This window comes from Uloborus diversus, chromosome 4, assembly GCF_026930045.1.
Source record: "Uloborus diversus isolate 005 chromosome 4, Udiv.v.3.1, whole genome shotgun sequence".
NCBI classification, from domain to species: Eukaryota; Metazoa; Arthropoda; class Arachnida; order Araneae; family Uloboridae; genus Uloborus; species Uloborus diversus.
Genome location: NC_072734.1, coordinates 80,690,728 through 80,715,907, shown reverse-complemented (window position 1 = coordinate 80,715,907; position 25,180 = coordinate 80,690,728). Strand labels below are relative to the sequence as shown.

The 25,180-nt window shown below is 32.7% G+C and overlaps 1 protein-coding gene across 1 annotated transcript in view; it reads left to right on the top strand.

Annotated features, from left to right (window-relative positions):
• The first annotated feature begins 4,105 nt into the window (after window positions 1-4,105).
• LOC129220353 (mitotic apparatus protein p62-like) overlaps window positions 4,106-25,180 on the top strand; it is a 66,601-nt gene continuing 45,526 nt past the window's right edge. The window contains exon 1 of the mRNA XM_054854757.1: window positions 4,106-4,393. Coding sequence (XP_054710732.1) covers window positions 4,195-4,393 — 199 coding nt within the window. The 5' untranslated portion in view covers window positions 4,106-4,194. The remainder of the gene's footprint in view (window positions 4,394-25,180) is intronic.

Genomic DNA, 25,180 nt, shown 5'->3' with positions numbered 1-25,180 from the left:
CAATTCCAGCACTGGAAGTGGGTGAAAATCGAATCGAAAGATCCCGTAAATGAAGCAGATAAGGGGCTTACTTCCATCATCTTAATACGTTTAAGCAACCGTCAAATTATGGACAACAATCGTTTCATTCTGTTAATCTAAGGCGTGAAAAAAAAATGGCAACTGCAGGGAAATTCACCAAGAATCCCAGTTATCGAAATCTTCCCTTAGACAGACTAGGAAAAACCCAAGTGTTTTCAAACAAATTTTAAATTACTCCGAATCAGCGTATGTCAAATAAACTATTTTTGAAATACAACAGAAGAATCCGAATTTTCTCATGTTTCTTTTAGATTCCGAAGGCTTATATGATTTTTTCCCTGACAGAATACCGATTTTCTCTGTGATAGTGATGAAGCTGGACTAAAATATTTTAGTGTCGAGCGAGTGAGAGAAGCGATCCAATGGAAATTGCGTAAGCAGCTCAGGGAGTTAGCGAACAGTAGTAGCCTTCTAGCACAATTTATATTCGCGCATTGGGTTTTAGAAGAATTCTGGAGGTAGTTATGTGTGTTAAAAATTAGTACTATCAATGTCTGTCTAGTCTAGCTGCTTCGGTAAACATCAGTTTAGGAGGGGGGGGGGTACAGAATAAAACTTTTAAAAAATACCTCACGTCGTAGTCACATTACTTGAATTCTCTTTGAATGGGGCATGGCTATCTGCGATCATAGGGGAACAGATTTTGGATTTCGGTTCCTTTTAGCTTGTCTCATTATTAATAATTTGTTTTCTTTCATTTTTCAAAATGTTGTTAATTAAAATGATATTCAAATTTTCAATAACTGAAAAAAAAAAAAAGTGTGAATACTTATTTTGATGCTTGCAAATACGCCTTTAAAAAATCTAATGTTGAACATAAATAATATTCAATGTGCTACAAAAGAAAGCAGAAAATGTAGTGCATTTATAAATGTTAATTTTTTCTCCTAATAATAACAATAATATTTTTTTTTTTTTTTTGAGCAAATTACGAATTGTTTATTGTTATCACTTGACCGTTGAATGACTTCCGTGTAATTTGATTTTTGGTTTTCTATGCTTATAATGCAGGCATCCGTGTGCCTCGCAATCGAATTATTTATAAACGAAATTCTCGACATCACACAATCTCTTTTACGCGAAAACAGTATCCAGCATACAGTATCGAGGGGTGTGCAGAGGCGGGGAAAGGGGGGGGGGGTGAGAAGGGACACCTGTTGACCCGGGCACGAGCCTGAAGGGGGGCCCAATATTTTTAAAACTAGGGGAGAAATATAGGGGGAAACAATATGAAAGGGGGCCCGGAAAAGTCATTTGTGACGGGCACCAAAATTTCTGTGCACGCCTCTGATAACATAGAGCCCTTGGCATTCATTTGAATTTTTATGTCTTGAATTCAAAGTACGGTTGCACTGAAACCCATTAGTGGAAACAAGAAACCCAACGAGTAGGGTCTATTCGCAACTCCAGCACTCGAATACGCTACCTTGCGGTGAGAACAGAGAGAGACAAAACTGCCGAAAAAAACTAAAACATTGCCACATTGCGTTCTACGTGTGTCTGTTGACGTAAACACAGGCAGTTTGTTCTGAGTATTTATTAACGCAATCGATGTGTCTTAGATTGCTTTCAGCTACAGAAATTGTTTCGTCCCTTAGTAGTATTCTCGAGCTTCTCAAAATAATGTTAGTTTTCCTTATTTCTTTCTAAAAAGTGAGTTGATTGAGAAATGGTGAAAGCGCTAACACAAGAAAACTCTGGATTAACAAACTTGGATAACGCTATACCAGGTAAACATTTTTATTGTTTTGTGTGAATTTCTAAGAATATGTTTTTTTTTAATCTTAAATTAATCTAACTAACCATATTTTACAGCAGTATTTAGTTGGAATGGACAGTATGCAAAATATTTTCTTGAATATATTATCGTCTAACAAAATGAAAAATGTTTAACTGAGAAAGAATTTACTTTATTCCTTTTATTCTCAGCTGAAAGGTATCGCCAAATTTGTTTAGGGTTATAGTTTTAGTATTGTGCGAGCAGAGTACCCTTGGCGAGATTCCGCGTTTTTAGTTAAACCATTTTTAATTTTTATCATGAGTGGAATAAAATGGTAGGAAGATTACAGAATTCGATAAGTAAAAAGAAGTAATGGTAGATCAACTAAAAAGAAAACTGCCACCACATATCCGTGAGAATTTTGTTGATAATTTGCATAGCATGACATAGTTAAATCATAACTCAGAAATTAGAAACATCAAAACAGAAAAATTTTAAATTAACAGATTCGGGAATCTGAGAGAAATAACTCAGCTACACATGCAAAACAATAAGCGCTAGCCAAGCAAGGCAAAGAAGTTTCATCTTCTTTTGATAGTAATTCGTAATGTCACATTAAATTTTCTAGTATTTATTGTTATTCTTGTCAGGCCACAATTATTCTTTCGTTTTATCAAGAATTGATTGCTATCGAATTCAACATCATGGAAATGGCTGCTTAGAACTACGAACTACGTAGTTTGCTTTAATATTTGACGTTTAGCAATGCTTCTTGAATTCTCATTTCGTTCTACATGGGCCAGAATATCAACAAGACTTTGAAAATTAATTTAAAAAGAATAAAGCGAAAAAATCATGCATACGAACGAAATTTACTAGGCTTATTAGCATTTTCTTCGTTACCACGTGCGTTTGTTTTACCTTTTTCGTCCGCCATTAGAAAGTGGCTACAGTGTCCCCTATAGTTCGTTGGAGTTGCGAATCGCAATTCGTGTTTGCAAAAAACACAATTTAAATTCAAAATTCAAACTAATTTTTCATTTTTTTCATATTTATTGAACAATCACGATTGCTTATTGCTTTCATTTGACTGTTTTGATTGGCTATCATTTTATTTTCCCACCAGCACCCTCTGCAGCATCACCGTCGACCGGCTCCTCACGATGCTGCTCCTCTAGCGAAAGCCATCTCCACGTTGCGTCAATATCCTACACTTACACGCATACATACACGCACGTACAAACAAACACATACATACACATACATACACCTACACACACACGCATACATACAGACACCTAAACACACACACACACCTACACACAACTACCCACCCACTCATGCCTGCACACCATGGGCGTCCATATGCAAAATTGTAAGGGGGGGGGGGGCTCAGAAACTTTAACCATTGTTTAGCAGGATATTTTTCCCATGGAGGCAGATTTCAGGACAGATTCGAGTCATTAAAATTTGACATTTCTAATTATTTATTCATTAATGGCTGGAGAAGAAATATTTTTATATTTTTGCAAAGAAAATGTACTAAAAGCAAGGAAGTTCAAATTTCCAAGGGGGGGGGGGCTCGAGCACCCCCCCTGCCCCCCTATATGGGCGCCTTTGCTGCACAGATGCACAAACACATGCCTACATACACACTCACACACTCGTGATTGCGAAAAACATAATTTGAATTCCAGATGTCAAAATTCAAATTATTATTATTTTTTTTTTCATTTGTTGTGAAAACTCTAAATACTCTGATGAGTTCTGATTCTATCAAATTTGTGTTAACATATTGGGACATTTCAAACCTTCTCCTACCGAAAAATATTCTTACTATTTTTCTACTCCAAATATAATTGGAAACAAATTTTTAATTCAAATAATATTTGCATTATAATAGTAAAGTATGCTACAAATAGCAAAGAAATATTTTTCAATCGAATCTTAAGAAATATGAATTTTTTTAAAAGGTTCTTACGAAAAGTTTAGCTTTTATTCGCTCGTTTGACAAAAATATCTTTTCATCACACATTTCGCAAAACGAATAAATATGAAATCTCTTAAAAATTTCGCTGAGAAAGGAAAAATTTCGTTTTGTTTAGTTCACTTGCTTCTGCAATTTAATTCCCATTTCCAAATTCATCCGTTCAGCCGTGAAAGATCTCTTGCAGCAAATGCATTCCAGGAACGCATGCATTATCGATTTTATTCGTTTAGATCCGCGTCCGCGAGTGGCGCTGCAATCCTGCGCGGAAAGCTAAAAGCAGATCCTTAAAATCGTCTGACTATGGCGTCAAAAACTCTGGCAACGAGGTTGTTTCGGGATATGGGACTTTGATTTCGGTGTGAATACAGCGCATAATAAATTTCGATTCGGAAACTCGTGTATTATGGCTTCCGCAACAAGTGCGTACCGGGCGCCGGTGTCGGTGACTGTTTTTTACTGTTTGTGTATGGTGTTCTGTGTTATCGCTTCTCCGACGAGAAGGCAATTTGTCACTTATACCGAAACGACTTCTTCGGATCCCGCCGCGCTTGTGACAAACGATGGAACGGTTTGGGATGATAGTGATGATTTCGTTTTAGCAGGTAAGTTAGGCCACTAGAATTTATTTCATCGTTTTGAAATATTTCCTATGCAAAAAAGTTTGAATTAGGAAGAGAAAAAGTATGTTTCTTTGTTTAATTCCATTTTATGAGAGGTTAATTTCGTGTACGATTATTTGCATTTGCATAGCCATTAAATTATTCGAAATTGACAATATGATTAAGGCTGTTCCTTTAATTCAAAAATTTCAATTTCTTTTTAACTGTTGAAATTTATGAAACTTATTTTTGCACAATGATATATTTTCTATATTAAGTTATTTTAAAGACAGTTGAATGTTGGAATGTTTATTTCGTGATCGTGATAAAATTTTGAAGTTGCATGGAATAAAATTATTCATTGTCTTGACACATTATTTTTTTTTACTTGTCCCCAAACGACTTTGTTAAAAAAGAAATTCAGAAGAATGAATGATGCACGCGCAATAACAAATTTATCGAACTTCTTCATTTTTAAAATAACATTTAAAAATTGGGTTGTTTCCGAAATTTTAAAAGAATTTTTTTTTTTTGAAAGAGCATGCTTAAAATATAGGTTTTAACTTTTTTTAAACAAAATTTGACCAAATTTAATATTTTTAAAAAATATTTTAATCGGTGCGCAGATTTAATTTTATTTTTTACGCTTCTGCACATGACATCACAAGTGATGAAATGCCATTCACTGATGCCATTAGCGCTGAGCGCAATATTTAATACGCTTCTTTATTCACAAGTACTGGCAACGCGGTTGACGTCAAGCGTAGAGCGCAATATTTAATTCGCTTCTTCATGTGCTGGCAACGTGTTTGACAGGAAGGCGTAAACAATCAGAGCGACAACAGAGTACTCTGCCGAAGTACATGACTTGTAGCGGCACAAAAACGCCTATTTCCAAAATCGTACATTTAAAAAAATTAAGTAAAAAAAAACAGTTGGGAAAATAAAAAAAAATTTCTGGTTCTGTGTGTGTGCGTGTTGTTTTTTTGTTTATTCTATTAATTACAGTGACTAAAAGTAGTACTTTTGACGGAAGGAAACATCCCCATTAGAGATGAAGACAGTGGTGTTCCTCAGAGTTAGTATTTTTGGCGAAACAAGTGTCAAAATCTGGTTTAATCTGTTCCAAACCTAAATTGATGCAGAGAAAATGATTAAAGATATTCTTGCCAGACGTCCCGGATTGACCGGGACATTCCCGGTTTTCAGACAAAATCCCGGAGTCCCGGCCGGTTTACTTCACGTCCTGGAAAAAGATAAATTTGATTAAATGACCAAAGAGGCTTAAAAATAATTAACTGTGAAGGATAATTTAGGATAATTACTATATCATTTGTAAATTTGAGTTGTAAAATTAACACTGGATTAGCTTCTGAAGATTTTTACAAGATCAAAACCAAAAGAGACTGTCTGAAAGAACACTATAAAATAAAAAGTATAACTAAGTAGCCTTCAATTTTTTATTTTTCATTCAAAGTATTTTTTTCTAACTAAAATAAATTGTAAATGTCCACATCTAAGAAGTGAAATTTTCAAATTTTATCTGCTTATGTCATGTTTTATTACTACTGTTTTATGTTTATAATTAGTAAACATTTATTCATAGGAATAAACTGCCATACAATCAAAAAATTTATCCACAGGTGTGTACCCTTTGGGATACTAACGACGTTGATGGGGGAGGGGGGGGGGACATTCCCGTGTCCCAGTTAAACATCTCAGAAATCTGGCAAGCCTAATTAAGGGTGAATTCTTTAAATACAGTATTTTTCAACATTTTTTCAAATCCACATTAACTATATGCTATAAATTACATGAAAAATTAATGCTTCAAAAATATCTCATTTCTTAATGTGGTTGTTTCCTTCAGTCAAAAGTATTATTTTTAGCCACTAAAATTGATAGACTAAGCAACAAAATTACATGGAGCGAGAAAAAACTTTCATTTTACCATCGCTTAATTTTTTTATTCAATTTTTTAAATGTCCAAATTTGAAAATAAGACATGATCTTTATGACGTCACTAATGATGTACTTTGGCGCATCTGTCCACCGCGTTTTTACGTTATGTTAATCAAGAAGCGAATTAAATATTGCGCTCTACGCTTGCTATCAACCATAGCGTTGCCAGTACACGTGAGTAAAGATGCGAATTCAATGTTGTACTCTGCTAATGACATCAGTGAATGGCATTTCATCATTTGTGATGTCGTGCAAAAGCATAAAATATGAAATTACACCGTTTAAAATAATTGTTTTTAAAAAATGGTTAAATCCTATGTTTTTAATCATGCTCTTTCAAAAAAAAAATACTTTTTAAAATTTCGGAAACGACCCCATCGGCTTCATTAATACTTAGTTAATATTACTTGGGGGTTTCCCGAGAAGAAATGGAAGAGTATTGCTAGTTGCTCCTTCATTGTAGTGTGGTACAGCTTTAAGGGAGAAGTTATCGCGACCAAACTTTTGAGCCAAACTTTTCTGAATCGCGGCACCCTTTGGAAAATTAGAAATTGCTCACGGCACCTTAATCCCTGTTATAAAATGAATATTGATACCGTGGACACTTCGTGGCATCAGTTGTTTCTCCCTGAGGCACCCACTTGGACTATGGGCTTAGCTTTCTCGCACTTTATAGAGCATTTGAATAACTTACATATAAAATTGCAGAAAAAATTGTAAGTTAATCTTTTTCCGCTTTAATGGAGAAACTTTTGCTTTTTAATCTTGATTTTGGAGGGAAAAGTATTGAAACTTTCACATTAATGTTGAGACTAGCTCTACCAAAGGTCAATAACCTTCCTAATTATCTATATATATATAAAGGTGACGGCGTTTCTTTGTTTGTACCCAATGGCCAGAAGACCCCATAGCACCTATACAGCCATGAAACTTGGCACAAAATTTGAACGTACCCCGGGGGTGTGCACCTCGAAGCACGAATTCTAAATTTCGAGTTAGTTTTTTTCTAAATTAATAATTAAGCTAAAAATTCACAGGTTTCGCCAAATTGGTAGTTGAAAAAATCCCCCCACCCCCTAACATTATGTATCGTTGGAAAGGGTTTTTTTTTTCTAAACAAGAAGGTGTTTGTTCCATTTCTCTCACTTAATTAGAACAGGAGATATAAGCGATTCTAATTGAACCAATTTTCAAGGCTTCTCTTTTAAGAAATTGCTATAACACTAGGTCCACTTTCCAGACAATTTTCAACTATAACACTAAGTCCATTTTTGAGACAATTTTTCAATTACTTTCTTTTAAAACATTTTGGAGGAAGTTGCCTTTGTCGCTTATGAATATTTTTTACTGTTATTACTTTGTTTTAAATTCATTGTGCGTATGTTAATTGATTTTTTTAAATTAGAAAGTAGCTTGGCGAGTTTGGCGATGAATTATGGAGTTTTTTACATTTGAAAGGTACTGCAAATGTAATTTTGAATTTGTTTTTCTTTAATTCAACGGATTTTCTTTAAATTTTTAGCACAGGCATCGCTGTGCGGGTACTGCTAGTGAGGTATAAATACAGTTGAGTCCAGAGCTGGCCTTAAGCTGATTAGATTAAAAGGGCCCAATGGGACCCCGCTCTATTTTTTTTTTCTCGCGAAAATAAATTAGAAAGGGAAATAAAAAGTTCAAATGAACCATAATATGCTTAACTGCTAGTTAATCTGGGGGTATGGTGCTGTTTTCAGTGCCATTAAGGGAGTAGGGGGAGTTTCCTGAGGCTTTTAGAATCCCTATTCAAGTTAGCAAATATGTGTCCAAAACTGCTAGTCTCAAATAAATTTTCAGAAGAAAAAAAAAACATATAGCCAGTTGAACATTTTTAAATCAATATCTAAGGCCGTACTCGCTGTACCCTATAATTTCCGGTCAAGAGAAAGGAACTGGGTAGTGGGGAACCAAAGTACAAATTTTTATTGATTATGAGCAATTAGTACGGTTCGCAATAACGTAAGGGTCAACTGCTCCTATCCTATGATCTTACTATCACATGGGCAATGTGTAAATTTACCTGAGACTTCAAATTTTCAGGAATTTCCAAAGCTATCTTTTTAATTTATTTCACTTATATATTTACTTCTATTTATTTTTTACTTTCTTTATCTGTGTTGATAAAAAATCTTAAAACTCAGCAACAATGACATTTTTTTTAATACACAACTAACATGAACGTAGGGGCAATTCTGAAAAATAAATAAATGATACACTTGAAATACTGCGTGCTTAATACGCATAAAACATCTTCATAACTCCATAACAATTCTGAAGAAAACTAATTCCATTAATCTTCTAACGTTTATACATATAGCCTAGAATGTGGTATTTAAATCTTCAAAGCCAAAAAATTTCTTGGGGCAGCCACCAAACCCTAACATATCTTCTAACATGACTGAAGATGGGTTTTCAAAAACATTCAGGAGAACACGCCCACGCACACACACTACTTCAACTTTTATCACAAAAAGCTGACTAAAATTACATCATTCAGTTTCAATTTTAAAGGATTTCCAAGGAAGGAAGATTAATAAATTTCACAACCCTCCTCACCTTTTTCTCCTCTAACGTCTCCAAAGATAGCTAAAAATAGTGTTTTAAATTTCGAAATATTTCATAGGGAAGGTCTCTGAAACCTTTTTCCTAACTAATGACCCCTTTCCTTAGCATCAGCACAATAGCTCAAAATTTCCCTTTCAGAAAATACTACCACTGGAAAACCTTCGAACCCTTTCTTCCCATGGATAGCACAAAATTGATTTCAGTTATGAAAAAAATTCCGCGGGAGGAATCTCCTACCTTTGCTTCTTATCGTTTATCGTTACTAAGCAGGGCCTAAAATTTCGTTTTTAGGAGATCATCAAATTCATTTCTTCTCCATCTTCATCAAAAATCACCTAATTGCGACCAAAATTTCGGAAAAAATTTCAGAGAGGAGCCCCCAATTCCCTATCGTTACCAAAATTAATCTAAACTTATCTTAAGTTTTAAAAATAATTCGGTAGGCAGGGAACCTCCGCCTCTCCCCCTTTCCCTTAATTTTACACAAAATTGTCCAAATTTGCTATTTTAGGCGTCAGCTTTAAAGACCCTACCGGGGACCGTGGGCGGTTTATCTGACCTCTAACGCCCCCCCCCCCTTACCCCAACCTCATCTTCGTATCAAAACTGCTTTTTTAAACTTCAATTTCGAAGCATTTCCAAGAAGAGCTCCCCTGTTCCCTGCAATTCAGTTCCACTTCTGACATCCCAAAGATGTCTGGTTTCTAGCATGTAGACTAAAATTGCTTTTCCAGAACTGGTAAATTTTGGTGCTTTTTCCTTTTCCATTTAAGCTATAAATTGCGCACATGGGCGGCTCTTACGGAAGGGGAAGGGGGGAGGGCAACCACCTGCTCACTTCCAATGGTGAAGGAGCTTGCCCTACCACTTCTCAAAGTTACGCAATAATGATCGATAGAAAAATGATTTTTTACTGGGTGGATTGCTTAACTCCACGAAAATAAAAATTAAAAATTCCAACAAAATGGACTTTTCTCCAAATTATTTCACAATAATCGAGCTTGAAATTGAAAGAGGGAAGTTCACGGTGGCCATCCATCCCGGTTTTGGAGGCCATATTACACATTTTTTGGAGATCATTTAATCAGTCAAATTAAAATCCCATATTATCGTCCGATTTAAAAAAAAAATGAAGAAAAAACCAGCATCAGGGGCACCGTTTTCTAACCCCTCCCCCCAGGGTTGGCTTTTGGACTGTCCAAAACTGGTTTAGGACAGGACAGGTGGTTTTTACCGTCCAAAACTGTCTAAAAGTGTCCGAAACTGTCTTAAACTGTCCAAAACTATGCTAAAGCTAAAGCAGTGTAATCTAATCAATTATTATTTAATGAACTATTTGCAATGCATAAATATAGTTATTAATGAGGTTTAATTAATGAGTATTTGATATTGATATTTTTCTCCAAAATGTTAATTTACAAAATATTTTACTTAAAAAAATTGCCAGTAACTATTACATAAAAACTTCCTTATGTAACAGTTGGTAGAGTTATGAAAGAAAAAACACCACTACCAAGACAACTAATTTCAGTTCTATTTATAACTCAAGAGAATATTATTAAATGTGCAATATTTAGGGGCAAAAAAAAAAGTTTAATAACACTTTCTTTTGCACACATGTATAAATGTCAAAAAATTTGGTTTATAGAAGAAAAAAAAAACTCCTTCACACAAATTGAAATTTTTAAGGAAGAATTTAATTTCTACGTAACTAAATTAAAATCAGCCGCATAAATAAGTTATATATATATATATTTATACTTGAATGTTCACATTGAATAAATATATTAAATAGTTTTAAAAAAAATAATAATAATTTTGACACATTTTATTCTGTTTCTGATATTTTCTTACAGAATATAGTTTCCCAAAAAGTAGTTTTGGACACTTTTGGACACAAGAGTTTTGAACAGAACTTGTTTACCCTTTCATTTGCACGCATGCATAAACATAAAAAAATTTGGTTACTAATGTTGAAAAAAGAAAAGAAAAAAAACCTAAATTAACTCATGCATAACAATTGAAATTTTAATCAAGAATTCAACTTCTATGTAACTAGATTAAAATTAGTTGCATAAATAAGTTAAATGTTTTCATTGAATAAATGTTCAATATAAAACATTACTTTGATACATTTTATTGTTTTTTTATGTTTTATCACAGACTACAATTTTTCTAAAAATATAGTTTTGGACACTTTTGGGCACAAGGGTTTTGGACAGGAAGGTAAAAACCAGAGTTTTTACTATGGTTTTAACCCTAGTGTCCAAAACCTTGCCAACCCTGCTCCCACTTCTTTTGACCCCCCACTTTTTTTGTGCACCAACCGCCTTTGATTGGACATAAAGATTCTCAGAGCTACTATCTTACGTTTTTAAAATTTACACTTATTTTTGTGGCCAATTCATTCATTCATTTCTTAAGAAAAAATAAGTAACAATTAAACGTGATATAGAAATTTGAGAAAACACGGATAATTGTGGCAGTTTTGAATCCTTGCCCGAATCAAAAAATGATGGCACTTCTCGAATTTGTACAACCATTCTGTAAAAGGCCCCGCCAGAATTCTCCAATCGGGGCCCGGCATGTGCTAAAGCCGACTCTGGTTGCGTCTTGACTTCCGCGATGGATGCGCTCCAAAATCCCTCGCGTAAGTCGGAAATTTTGCTTTGCAAAAAGACCCATAGAACTGTGTTAAACCATTCTTCAACTGTGTATTACCGTTTCCAGCATAAAGAAAACAATTCTACTGTAATTTTTTCTTTAAAAAACAGCTGTGTTCTTCAGCATGTTACTATCAGAGATAAGAATGATGGGAGGAAAAAAAAAACTGAAATTGGGGGGGGGCGGGTTTTTTTCGAAGAGTTTTTATTCTACTCGGGAAAAATTAGCAAAATTTGAAATTTGTAGAAATTTTAAATTCAAAAAAAAAAAAAAAAAAACTTACACTTGAATGCTTTTTTTTCGTTTAAATATTCATAGTATTCCACATGAAAACATGAACTTTGTTAATGCAGCTCTAAGATAACTAATTTCTATGTACACCAAAATACTTTTATCATTGACACTGTAAATTACTTTTAAATTAAAAAAAAATGCCTTCAAAAAACACCTACGAACTAAAAAGCAAAAAATTACTGATTACACTTACATGCTATTTCCTACACAAACCTATAAATGAAATTTATTTTACAATTCCAGTACAAAAAAAGGCTAAACTAAACACTCAATTATAAAATAAACACTGATTTTAATTACTATACGATGAATTATTTTAAATACCTAACTAATTATATACGATCTCCTAATTTTTAATAACCTTTTAAAGTCGGGGCCTCATACAAACTACTACCTAACGTAACTGACAACCCACCGAATCCTGAATTATACACTAATTTAACTAAACGCGAAATTAGTCTTTAAAACTAAACCTACTCATTACGTGAAAAAAAAGGAAGAGAAAATTTAAAGATCAAGTAAAATTGACTCTTTTGATATTTACTGTTGTGGCACTTAAAACAGAGTTAATTTTTTTCCAGTAAGCAGTTTTGATTTTTTTTTCTTTTTGTACCCCTTTTTTCCTTCTTTTATCCCATTTTCTTTCCTTTTCCCCCTTTTCTTTTTTTTTGGGGAGGGGGGGGGAAGGGGGCGGCGACATAACTGACAAGGGGCCTGTCTTGGCTCTCTGCGGCCCTGCATGTAACAAATTATTTTTTTTTTAACTTCTGTTTAAAATCTGACAATTTTTTTAAAAAATCACATTTCTGTAGGAAAAAAAAACTTGATTTTACAATTGACTAAATCACCTTTAACTCAAAATTAACGGCTGATTGATGATCTTTTTTAACATCAACCAGCTGTTAACAGTAAAAGTTGATTGGTGATGATTTTCAAGATGAGAAAAGAAACTGATAACTTTTGGAAATTCTTTTTCATTTTCTCTCCAAGACATTAATTGTTACCCATCTGAAATCCAAATTAAAATTGTTGATCAATAGCAGCGGTTCTTTAATTGTGTTTCCTGGAACCCCAGAGTTCTACGAAACTTGCTTTATTTCTTTTATTTAAAACTAGCTGCATCGCTCGACTTTGCACGGTCTACCTCGAAAATAAATGTTAGCTCAAGTCAAGTGACGCATGTTCAACAATCAGGCTTAAAAAAAAAAAAAAAAAATCTGCAAAATGTCCCGACAGATCGCGGAAAAATAACCAAAAAGGAAACGAGGAAATGCTACTCAAAGAATTTGAAATTTTATCTACCTAGAAGACATCAGTCAGCAGTTTGAATAAATATAAAAAGTTTCTCTAGGGTCTGTACAATATCCGATGTTATCTACTCAGCATTTACCGTATAATCTCCATCTTGCTATTTATAACCTCGAAGGGGAACAAATGTATCTTCAATGTCTTGTCTCACAGCATCTGAAAAGTGTCTTCATCGGAAAAACAGGAAAAGAGCGAAATAAAAATATACACAACCTCTCATCTATCCCCCTTTTTACTTGTGACGAATATGTAAGCAATTCAGTTACATTAATGCTTGTTAAACAGTTAATAAGAACGACTATCCAAAATAAAATGGTAATGTTACCAAAAACACACACACACACACACGCAATCAGGGTTCGCCGATATATATATCATGATATATGTCACGATATATATCCGATATTTATTTTGAAAATATCACGATATTTTGATATTTTCGATATTTATTTTTTCAACTATGGTATTTTCAAAATAAAAGTATGTTAATCATAGTAATTTTGTTCATTCATTATTAAAAATAACCAAAAAGTTATTTACTATATTTTATAATGTATAATACATCATAAATATATCAAAGTAATAGAATATTCCTTTTTACTTGCGTTTTATATTCATAAAAATATTAGTAATGTAGCAATTTTAATTCATATTAAAAGTGCATAGTTAAGTATTTAAACATTGCTCAGAAAAAAAATTGTCTTATGACTGTGCACCAACTAATGCATATTACTTCTTTTGAATCATATCTTATATATTTAAACGAGCAATTCTTATGGGTATGTATATATTTCGTATCTCGAAAACGGCTCTAACGATTTGGATGAAATTTTGGATTTAATTGTAAATTAGCATTCTAAGTTGATCTACATCAGTGTTTTTTCTGTAAAAACGCGATTTTTTTACAAAAAAGAGTATTTCAATACGCATCAGGCAGACGATTTGCAACAATAACAATGAAAATTTGTCTCTTCTCGCTTCAAAATTTTATGCTTGCTTAAGGTTACCAGGCTTGGCTGATATTGGCCACTTTGGCTAATTTCAAACACACTTGGCTGAAAACAAATTCAAAAGCATTATGTAAGTCGATGCAAGGCTTTTTCCTTTTTTAAGTGAAACTATTGCTTGATCATCCTATTTTATTTTATTTTATTTTATTTATTTATTTTCTTTTTACACTTCAAATAGTTTAACATGTTTTCTAAATCACACATCTAAATTTTATTTCAAAGAAGTGTATGTCTTGAGATTGTTTATGTTTTGTTAAGACAGTTGTTATCATTTGTTGGAATGGTTTGTGGATCATCAGTTTTGATGGATATCATGCTGTATGTAGCATTTTTTGGCGTAAAAACTAAAAGTACTTATTCAAAAAGAAAATCTCGATTGGGATAAAATCGTGAAACGCATCATAGTATGAAAGGAAGTATTCGGTTAAAAATCGATTTCACCATAGCAAAACTAAGGTCAAAATATTTTAATTACTTACAATAAAATCGTATAGTGGAAACAAACGTAACAGATAGTTTAAAGCAAAATGTTGATTTAATTACATTCAGAATCTTCTTTGTTTGGTACTTTAGTGTTATAAGAAGGTCGAGTACATAATATTTCGTTAACGTGAAGCTTTTCAAGTATATTTGGAAAAGTATTGAACCTTAAAAAAAAACACAATTTGACAAAAAATTATTCTTTTAAAACCGAGCGAGGCTCGGTCGTCCAGGTACTAACTGTAAATGTAGCTAATAGAAGAAAAATGATTAAAACAGCTAATGGGAATTTAACTCCATTCAAATTAAAAGAAAAGTGAACTGAAATATTAGGTATAAATAATGAAAGGAACATTAATTTTAAGTCTACATATTGCAACTATCATATAAGAAATTAAAGAAAGATTTGAGGATGCATTTACTATTTTGAAGACTTGTGTTTGTGCTAATGGAAAAATCGGATATACAAAATATCCGATATATACCAAAATATCGGATATTTTCGATATTTTTGAAAATGTCATGATATTTTTGAGCCCTGCACACGATGCTAAATTTTGTTTTGCTTAATGATTTATATTATCTCCGAAATTAACACAAAAATTTCAGAGCTTTTCAAATTCTGACGATTGCACTTTATTCTTTTAACAAATTAGACATTTTGTTACCTTACTCAATTTTTCAACCCGAGGCTTAATTTTACTGAACTACTTCCTCAATTTCTCTGTGCATATCGAGAAAAAATGTTTTCTGCCATACAGAAACTACACTTCTTTTCTTCAAATGATAAAAGTCTTTGATAAAAATACACATTTGAGAGTCGTACAATGTACAGGGTGACAAGAAATAACCTAGACGCACTTGATACATTATGATTTTAAAGCTAATGAAAATTTTTCGACCAAACTTCAAAATGTATATATGAATAGATTATTTCATCTAATATATTTAAAATTTTTCAAAAAGCTATAATATGGACCAAACAGAATAATCCATTGGGTTCAAATCTGGGGGATACGGTGACTATGTTTAAGTTCCAATGAAGTTGGGAAAATGTGTCTTGCCCAATCTTGGAGTGCCTTTAGCTCTGTGTGCAGTTGCGGAATCCAGTTGGAAGGTCAATCTTTCGCTTCCAAGAACTTTTGCGATTAAAGTAAGACAACATCTAAAATGAGTTTGCGGTATGTTTTTTGATTTATATTTATCCCTTGATCATCAAAAACAAGTGGTGTTTTCGAACTAGCACATATCCTACACCAAACCATTACAGATTGGTGTCGTTGACGCCGGTCAACAATGCAAGAAGGTCTTTGAAACGAGGGCGTATGCTAAACCTCAAAAAAATTTGGCGATTCTAAAAAAAATCCTTGTGCAAGGAATGGGATAAAATATCAGTGAGTGAGTTGCGACACAATGCCGAAAATTTTGTGACACGTTTGAAGCTCTGTATAAAGGCTAAAGGTAGCTACATTAGAAATTTCTAAATATATTAGACAAAATAATGTATTTCTTCATATTTATTTTGAAATTAGGTCGTAATATTTTCATTAGTATTAAAGTTACAATGTATCATGTGTGTCCAAGTTATTTTTTTGCCACCCTGTGCATTACTCAACTTTAAATCCTGTATATACTGAAATAGGGAAAAAAAATTCTAAATTATCAACAAAACTTTGTCTCTAAACTTTTTTATTGAAGGGAAAAAATGAAATTTTAGACCAGCCCCTAAGAAACTTTTACGCATGCGTTGGATCTCCAGAAGGCTTTTTTTTTTTAAATGCCTAGCCATTTTGAATCTCTTTGCATTCGCGTCTCCACTGAACATTACGTATTTTGTTATTGAAACGCATTAGATAAATTGTCTGCAAAGAAAGTTGACGGTATTTTCCAAGCGAATTCCTGTCTTTCACAAACGTTAAACCCCTTCGTGTATTACTTGTATGAATACCTGGAGGTAAATTACTCACGAAAATTGCATTTGCTAATGGCTTTCAGATGGGCATCAGGACATATTTTATGGAAATAATAACCTGTTTTCTCAAAATAAGTTGGGTGATTATCATTCCAGTAAAAATATATTTATATGCAGAATTGTAAGTCTTCATTACTAAGAACTGAAGATCGGAGAGGAATATTCACACATAGTAATGTAATTACAAAGGGCAAGCTATTTCAGATGAATGCCAGTCATGACATGTTAGGGTTGTATTACTAGATGAAGGCATAAATACGTCAAGAACCTCTGGATCTCTGGGGTTCCCATGAGAAGGATTGCTAAAGGCTCCGCAAGTGGTAACAAGCAATATAACATTTTAAACTTGCGAGTCAACTACTATGCGTATCAGATCCACAGAAACCCTTTGGAACAGCGTTTTTCAACCTTTTTTGACCGTCGGACCGGCAAGAGCTTTTGAAAAAAAAATCGCGGACCAGATTTTTTCCTCTTCTTTCTTTCTCTCCTCTTCTCTCTCTCTCTCTTTTTTTTTTCCAAAAAAAAAAATAAATAACTTGAGGATCGTTAAATACTTGTGAAAAAATATTGCGAAAGACTGAGGATGATTTTCTGTTTTTACAAAATATGTAAATAGATCAAGATATATATATATATATATATATATATATATATATATATATATATATATATATATATATATATATATATATATATATAATATAAATATATATATATATATATATATATATATATATATATATATATATATATATATATATATATATAAATAAAAATCTCGTGTCACGATGTTTGTTCGGGGTAAACTCCGAAACTACCCGACTGATTTTTATCAAATTTCATACCTATGCGTCATTTGGTCCAACTTAAAAGATAGGATAGTTTTTATAATTTTTTATTGCAAATTTCATATTAATTATGCAATAATAGTGTGAATTAATTGTTTAGTTCTAAAATTTCTTAATAGATGGCGTTGTAAGTTAATTAATCGATATAACTCTAACATCTTATGACTTACTGCTAAAAACACCATGATAAAAAAACTCAGATATGCTGCTTAGAATTTCCATATAACGTTTCGGGATATTACAGGTTATTATTTACTTCCTGAGAAAATCAACTATATTTTTCAAAACGTTTCCTTGAATTGCTACAAATTGCAGTTTTCACACCGTTGTGAAAAGTATTTTTCTCCACCAGTATCAAGATTAACTAAACGTATTTAATAGGTGTATCGGTTTCGGAGCGAGTACGGTTTGTCTAGATTGACTCAACACAAAATGAGTGTGAGAAGATATTTGGATCACGAAGCTTTGCAAGAGTTGCAAAGGAGTTACATTCGAGCTACTTGCTTGAGAGTCTGTCTTCGCGTTGGCAATGCGTGTATTAATGCTTTGAGAGCTTTCTTAGAAAAGCAGGAAGATTCCATGCTATTATATTAAACCTGCGTTAGGCTTCTCTGAAGGTGCCAGAATCATAACTGCCTTTAACCAAGAAGACAGCTGAGTTCTTCAAAAATATTCCAGGTTAATTTCAGGAAGGTTAATGAACTTAAGCAAAAAACAATTTTTTTTCTTTATTTTGTTCCCCAAGAGATTTTTATTATTATTAATTCTTGCAAAGATACGTTCGCAACAGAAAATTGCAGTGAAAATTGCATCGTCAGGCATTGCTGCTACTTTTTCTAGATGGTAGACGAACAGCATATTCAACTTTAAAGTTGCCTATTAGATATTCATAACAAACTAAACGCAATGTGTAACTTTAAAGAAAAAAAAAAAACGTGGTATGGCTGTAGTGTTGCAAGAGAGTGAAATTATAATTTGGAATAAGTGTATTATGGCTCATGAGTAAAAGCATTCCTTCGAAGCACATCCTAGGATTGTGCAAGATTTGAACGGCAACGATAAACTTTTAGGCGAAATCATCTGAATACTGTCTAGGGACTTCCGGCAGACATTACCAGTTATTCCGATGAAATCAACGCATGTTTAAAACAATCGTTTTTATAGCGTAATGTCGAGATAATGCGATTGGCCATGAACATGCGAGTATAAACGCAAAATAATCTAATCGTATAAGTCTTTTCTAAGCAACTGCTGAGTATTGGAAACGGTGAAATTGAACTGTATCAAAATATACAGTACAACAAATAGCCAGACAATTTACACTGCCGTTGAGACGAAAAGTGAACTAATTGAGAGTCTATTCCCAGATAAATTTAATTTTTTAAAAATCATAATTGCCTCTGTAATCGCGCTGGTTTTGTAGCACAATTTTGTTTTTGATAAACATTCCCGAACAGATAGGAATATTTGTAGATCGTCAATTGTTGACTGTCAAATACTTATCCCGATGCATGTCGCAAATTGTATTTATTGGGCGCACAAAGTCATTGGGAGTTGACACTTTCTAATGCAGGTTTGACATAAGGAGAAACAGTATTCGTCAACTGTTTAAAACAATTTTGACGACATACTATCCAACACAATCATTATTTTTTAAGGAGAAACTATATAACTTTCACGTTTGAAGACGTATTTCATAAAGTTTAACAAACACACAAATGTCCAAATCCAGATTTTACACCAGAGATGAATATGAAGCTTTAGTTTTAACTGAAGGTTTTTGCGTTTCAATTTCAAATTTGCCACTTAGTTATTATGATATGCCGTCACATGATAGTTGGGCCACCGACTTAGTTAACACTGATTTGCAACGTATAACAACAGAGCAATGACTCTGTCTTAGCTAAAATTATTGCGAATAATGAGCCATTACTGACGGCTGGAAAAAAAACTCCCCATTGATGCTGAAGAAGTCTAATACATTTGTCGATGAAAACAAAGCAGTAAACATTCCAACTGAATTTTTCAGTTCCCTGGATACACCAGGAATGCGACTACACGATTTCCGGTTGAAAATTCGCTCAACAATTTATTCTTTTTCGCCATTTAAACCCACCTAAATTACGCAACGGTACACGTTTCTTCATCAAAAGTCAACAATTGTGTCGGGAAAGTTTAAAGGAGAAATGTTTGTGTTTCCACGTAATCCATTAATAGCGTCATAATTTTCAAACACATTTGAAAGGTTTCAATTTTTGATTCGTTTAGCTTTTGCAAAGACCATAAATAGATTTCAAGAACGAACAATGTCTTCTTTCGGTTTGGACTTGAAACATAAATATTTCTCTTATGGGCAACCATATATCGCCTACTCACACGAGGAAAGTTATCATACTTTTCGTATTAGTAAAAGACTGGTAAAGCAAGAACATTGTGCAGAGCTTAGTGCTTAGACAGTTTTCAGTTTTCAAATAATAGAAACAATAGTTCGAAGTCAATGTTATCTACTTCATTGAAAATATTTAATTTTTATATGTTTTTAATTTAGTTAGTGTATTTTGTAAAGAAGTTATTGATTACAAACTATAGAGAAAGCTGAGGCGAATAAAATGTAGTGTAGAATCTAAAAGTGTATGGTGGTTTACGCTTAGTTTCTACATTCGGTTGTTTTGCAATTAGTTTCGATATTTATTATCACTTTCAAGTTTTTTTTTTTTTTTTTTTTTTTTTTTTTTTTTTTTTGCGGAAGTCATACTTACAAAATTTACCAAGCATAAGTATAGTGCTTTTTCCATAGAAAATTTAGTTAGTACTTACTGAATTCAATAAGTACTTTCTTCAGCCTGCACTGTAAAAGAAAAAAAAATCCGAAACATTACTGAGTAAAAATTTTCGATACTTGCTTGCAGTTCTGGCTAAGCTTCGGCTATGTTTCAATTACTGCTTATAGAAGTTCCTTAATAAATCAGAAAGGTGCTAAGCTTTTTTTTTTTTTTGTATCCCTTCCTAAGTTTACACTAAAGTTGCAGAAACACGACTAACTTCAAACGGGAAGATCTTCGAATTTTTCAAGAGGCTTCCGAGATGATTTCAGGAAGGTTATTAACTTTTATCGGAGAACTTTCCGGGTTTTGGCATGACATGTTACTAGCAGAAATTGGCCACATCAGCTGCCCATAATTTTCCAGGAACATTTGTGAATCGTTTTTACATTGAATCACTCCCATTATCAATCTCATATGTTTTAAAATCGGCTATACTATTTTAAGCTTTATTAAAAATATTTATTTGATTCTATCAAGATAATGAGTAAAAGTTTATTTTAATCCTATTTCTTTGCCACAGCTACGCGTGGCTGGGTCAGCTAGTATATATATATACACATATAATTAGAACTTTACTTGGTGTTCAAGCAAAAAATATTTAAATATTAAGGATAAGATAAGTAATTATTATGATAATCACCAGAAGTGATGATCATTGTTAAAAAATCATAGAAAAGTACGAAAATTAATCACAAAATTTCCGTAAAAGATGTCTTACAGGATTTTTTTTAATGGTGTTTTCTGTTTTTGAGTAAGGAAACCTTTTCAACTTGAACAGCAAAAATATCAGAGGACCGGTCAAATTTTTCTGCAGACCAGAGCCCAGTCCGCAGGAACACCGGTTGAGAATCGCTACTTTAGAAAATCCTTAAAAAGGCCTCATTTGCTTTGAAAAATTGAAGGGCCCTTAGAAACACCCTCTCTATTTTGTCCTTAAAAATCTTTAATTGCCCACATCTGCGTTGAGCTACCTACCGTATGCAATCAAATACATTAAGTTTTTTGATGTTATCTGTTTCTAAACTTTTTTGAGTATGATGTCTGTTCTGATTCAAGTGCCAATTGGATTTATGCACAAAAGTATTTTTTTTTCTTTAGTACATTTTTGAAATCCAGCCAATTTTCCAGTTTTTGTCGCTGCCCCAGCAAAAATGACTAATTCTGGCATTTTTTGCCGGAAAAACGACCTCCCCTAATGCAAAGGTTTTCATTTCATATTATTTCAAAAATCGAAGGGCTTTTTGTGATGGTGTGTCAACGACGTGACGTTATTCACTTGACTCATTGCTGTTTAAACGCTGTTGCAGCAACAGGAATTACCGGATTATCATGTTGAGAAATTATTACATGATTTATGTTAAAATTGATAAAAATATAAATTGACGTTTATATACTTACCCTCATTACTTTGATTAGTGAAATATAACACAAGGTTTCCGACAAGTCCTTGACCAGGTTCGCCAATATATATCACGATATATATCCGATATTTATTTTGAAAATATCATGATATTTTGATATTTTCAATATTAATTTTTTCAACTTCAGTATTTTCTATATAAAAATTATATTAAGCATAGTAATATTATTCATTTATTATTAAAAATAACCAAAAAGTTTTGTACTGTATTTTTATGATGTATTAATATATCATTTACCCATAACAAAGTAATATACTATTCCTTTTTTATTTTATATTCATACAATTTTTGATAATGTAACAATTTTAATATTAAAAGTGCATAGTTAAGTATTAAACGTTGGTCAGAAAAAAAAGAAAATATTTTATGACTGTGCACCGACTAATGCATTTTTTATTCCTGAATCATATAACTGTGTAAAAGTAGTTAACAGAAGAAAAATGATTAGAACATCTAATACTAAATTAACTTAATTAAAATTGATAAAAAATGTAAAATGAAATATTAGATATAAATAATGAAAGAGACCTTAATTGTAAGTCTACAACCCATATTGTAATAATAATATAGGAAAATTAAGAATGATTTGAGGACGCATTTACTATTTTGAAGACTTTAGTTTGTAGTATTGTTAGTAATCATTAAAAATATCGGATGGATATCAAAATATCCGATCGATATCAAAACATCCTATATATATCAAAATATCGTGATATTTTGAACCCTGCCCTTGACACATCTTAAAAATTCATAGAAAAGCAACAAATTGTAGTATCAATATGAGGTGTGGCCATAATACTTTATAGGATCAAGAATTTTTTTATCACATCGTAAAAAAAGAGAAAAAAGTTAAAGAAGAATATCTATAAGTATTCGCTGTATTGTCACAGTAAGAGTATGTTTTTCTTACTGCGTGATGGTACAGCCGACAATGTAAATTACTTTTTTTTTAATACGTTATAAAAATTCTTGAACCTGTGAAGTATTACGGCTCAAGCTGCATATTGATACGACAATTTGTTGCTTTTCTATGAATTTTTTTTAATGTGTCAAGGACTTTTCGTACATTCTGTATAATTGTAAGGGTATTTACTAGCTGTAACACTTATCAAAAGTTAAAATGTTTTTTAAAGTATGTCTTGTTATAAATACTCAGATTATGGGTGCTTGAACGTGTTTGGGGCTAATTCCCAGGAAAATGCCCATCTATAAATAACCTGTCCGCTGGGCATTGGCCCGATCTCAAGTCTTCAAATGATAATAATTTATAAGATAATTTGTCTTGTTAGTATTTAACTCGATTTTTAGTTAAAATGTTCTTGATTTATGCTTTGCCCGATGACGCGCCTCTTGACGTTTCTTCAGTCATTTCATTGCGTCAACATTTCTCATGATTACGCTTTTGTTTACAATAAACAATGATATGAGAGAAAATGGTGGGAGGGGGAGGAGTACGCTCTCCTTTGCGTGCGTTTTGAATCTTCCGTACTTTCCTCAAGGTCAAGAAAATCTTACGTAAGAAGAGGGGAGGTGCCAAAAAAAAAAAAAAAAAACACGAAACATGTTCTTATTGCTGTTTTTGTTTTCCGCTTCGCTCCAGCAAGAAGCGACGAAGCGTAAACACTGAGAAGAGCCGGCGCTTTGGCTTCAATCCTAAATATAGGCTGCACGAAGATTTTGATGAAAAGTTCCGTTTCGTTGTTATGCAGTCTGATATTTCGTTTAAAAATAGTTGTTAGTTTCCGGATTGAAAGACATCAGTTCCACAAATAAATTAGTTGTAAGAAATAAATGTTCTTATGTTGGCCTTTTTGTTGTGTCTATATTCGCTATGAAAGCGAAACCAAAAAGAGGAAGAAAGTAAATTCGCAAAGCGATAATTTATTTCAAAAAGAGTAAGATAAATGCCAAGAGAGTATAAGTCGTCCCCTTAAGTGGACTCGGTATTTTTGCAAAACAAATGCGTTTAAATAATGTCGTTTGTGTATCAGTTAGAATATTTGTCTTGTTTTAACAGGGAAGTACAGTCATTCGGGGTATCTTTGAGACGGTTCGGATACCTTTGCGCCACCTCATTTCTTTTTACTTTATTTGACTTAGGGGGGAAAACACCAAGGAGTCCCAGTAATGCATTCTTGCTGGCGAGATCATAAAATAAGATTTCTGCTCTTAATGATTTCAAAATTTACTATAATACAAAAAATATGAAGGGGTGCTACGTTATCCAGACTGATTAAAACATACTCGGGATGATTTTTCCGATGATGAAGCTAAAAATGCTGTTTAAAAAGACAAGCCATTAACTTTTTTTTTTTTGTCTAAATTGTTCTTTGGCTCTTTTTGATCAAAAGAAATACTGAATACCGGCATTCCACTATTAACTCTATTTTGCGTTAAGTTATTTTTGCCTTATTTAATTAAAATTCCAATTATTGTTTAGAGTTTTGATTGTTTTTGGATGTAGAGAATGATTTTTGTTGTGGTTGGGGTTGGAAATTAATATGTTAAGTTTTATTATTTTATTTTATAAACGGTATGAAATGAAATCAATTGAGTCTTGTTTGAAATATTTTTTTGTGCAGAGAATAGGGTCTAGAATTTTTTTAGTTCTCTTTTGCATCCATTTCATCGCCTTTCCATTTTTAAATAAATTAAATAATATGCTGATACTGGTAGCAAAAATGCTAAAACATGTTTCATTTCATTCTTACACATTATTTCTACATCTAAGAGGCAGTCATGACAATTTTGGCTGGAAATACATTTATTAAGTATCCATGAAGCCCTTCTGAAACTGAATTCTTGCAATTTTTCAATGTCTACCTAGAATGGGATGCAATTGAATTTAAGTTTATTTTCGTATTTTGATTCTGTACACTCGCATGTAAGATGCTTTGGAAGCTGTTTGTGCAAAACCAACTTCTAAAAAAGTTTCATGATTGTTTTGATGATGTCTTGGCGGATTTTATATACCCCTTTTGTTCCCTTTATTAGTTAAAATACTAGATTTTTAAGTAATAATATAACTGGAAACTAGGGTTGGGGGCGTGGGGGGGGGGTAGGGTACATTTTTGTGGGAAACCACATAGGAAACTGGTGAAAATTGTTCTGGCAAAAATACATTTTTGCAAATGTTTGCCAAAGTGGCTAAATTAACTCAGACTTTGGTTGTAACTTTTAGAAATAATACCAATTTGGCTATGTTACTAGAATAGTATGAATTTGAAAAGAAAAACTATGATAAATATGTAATACAAATAAAGTATAACTTCACTTATGAAAACTAAAATAGTTTGATCTAATGGGGTGGTTTCTATCAGTCAAAAGTACTACTTTTAGTCATTGAAATGGACACAATGAACAAAAAAAAAACATGGACCTAGAAAATACTTTTATTTTCCCAAC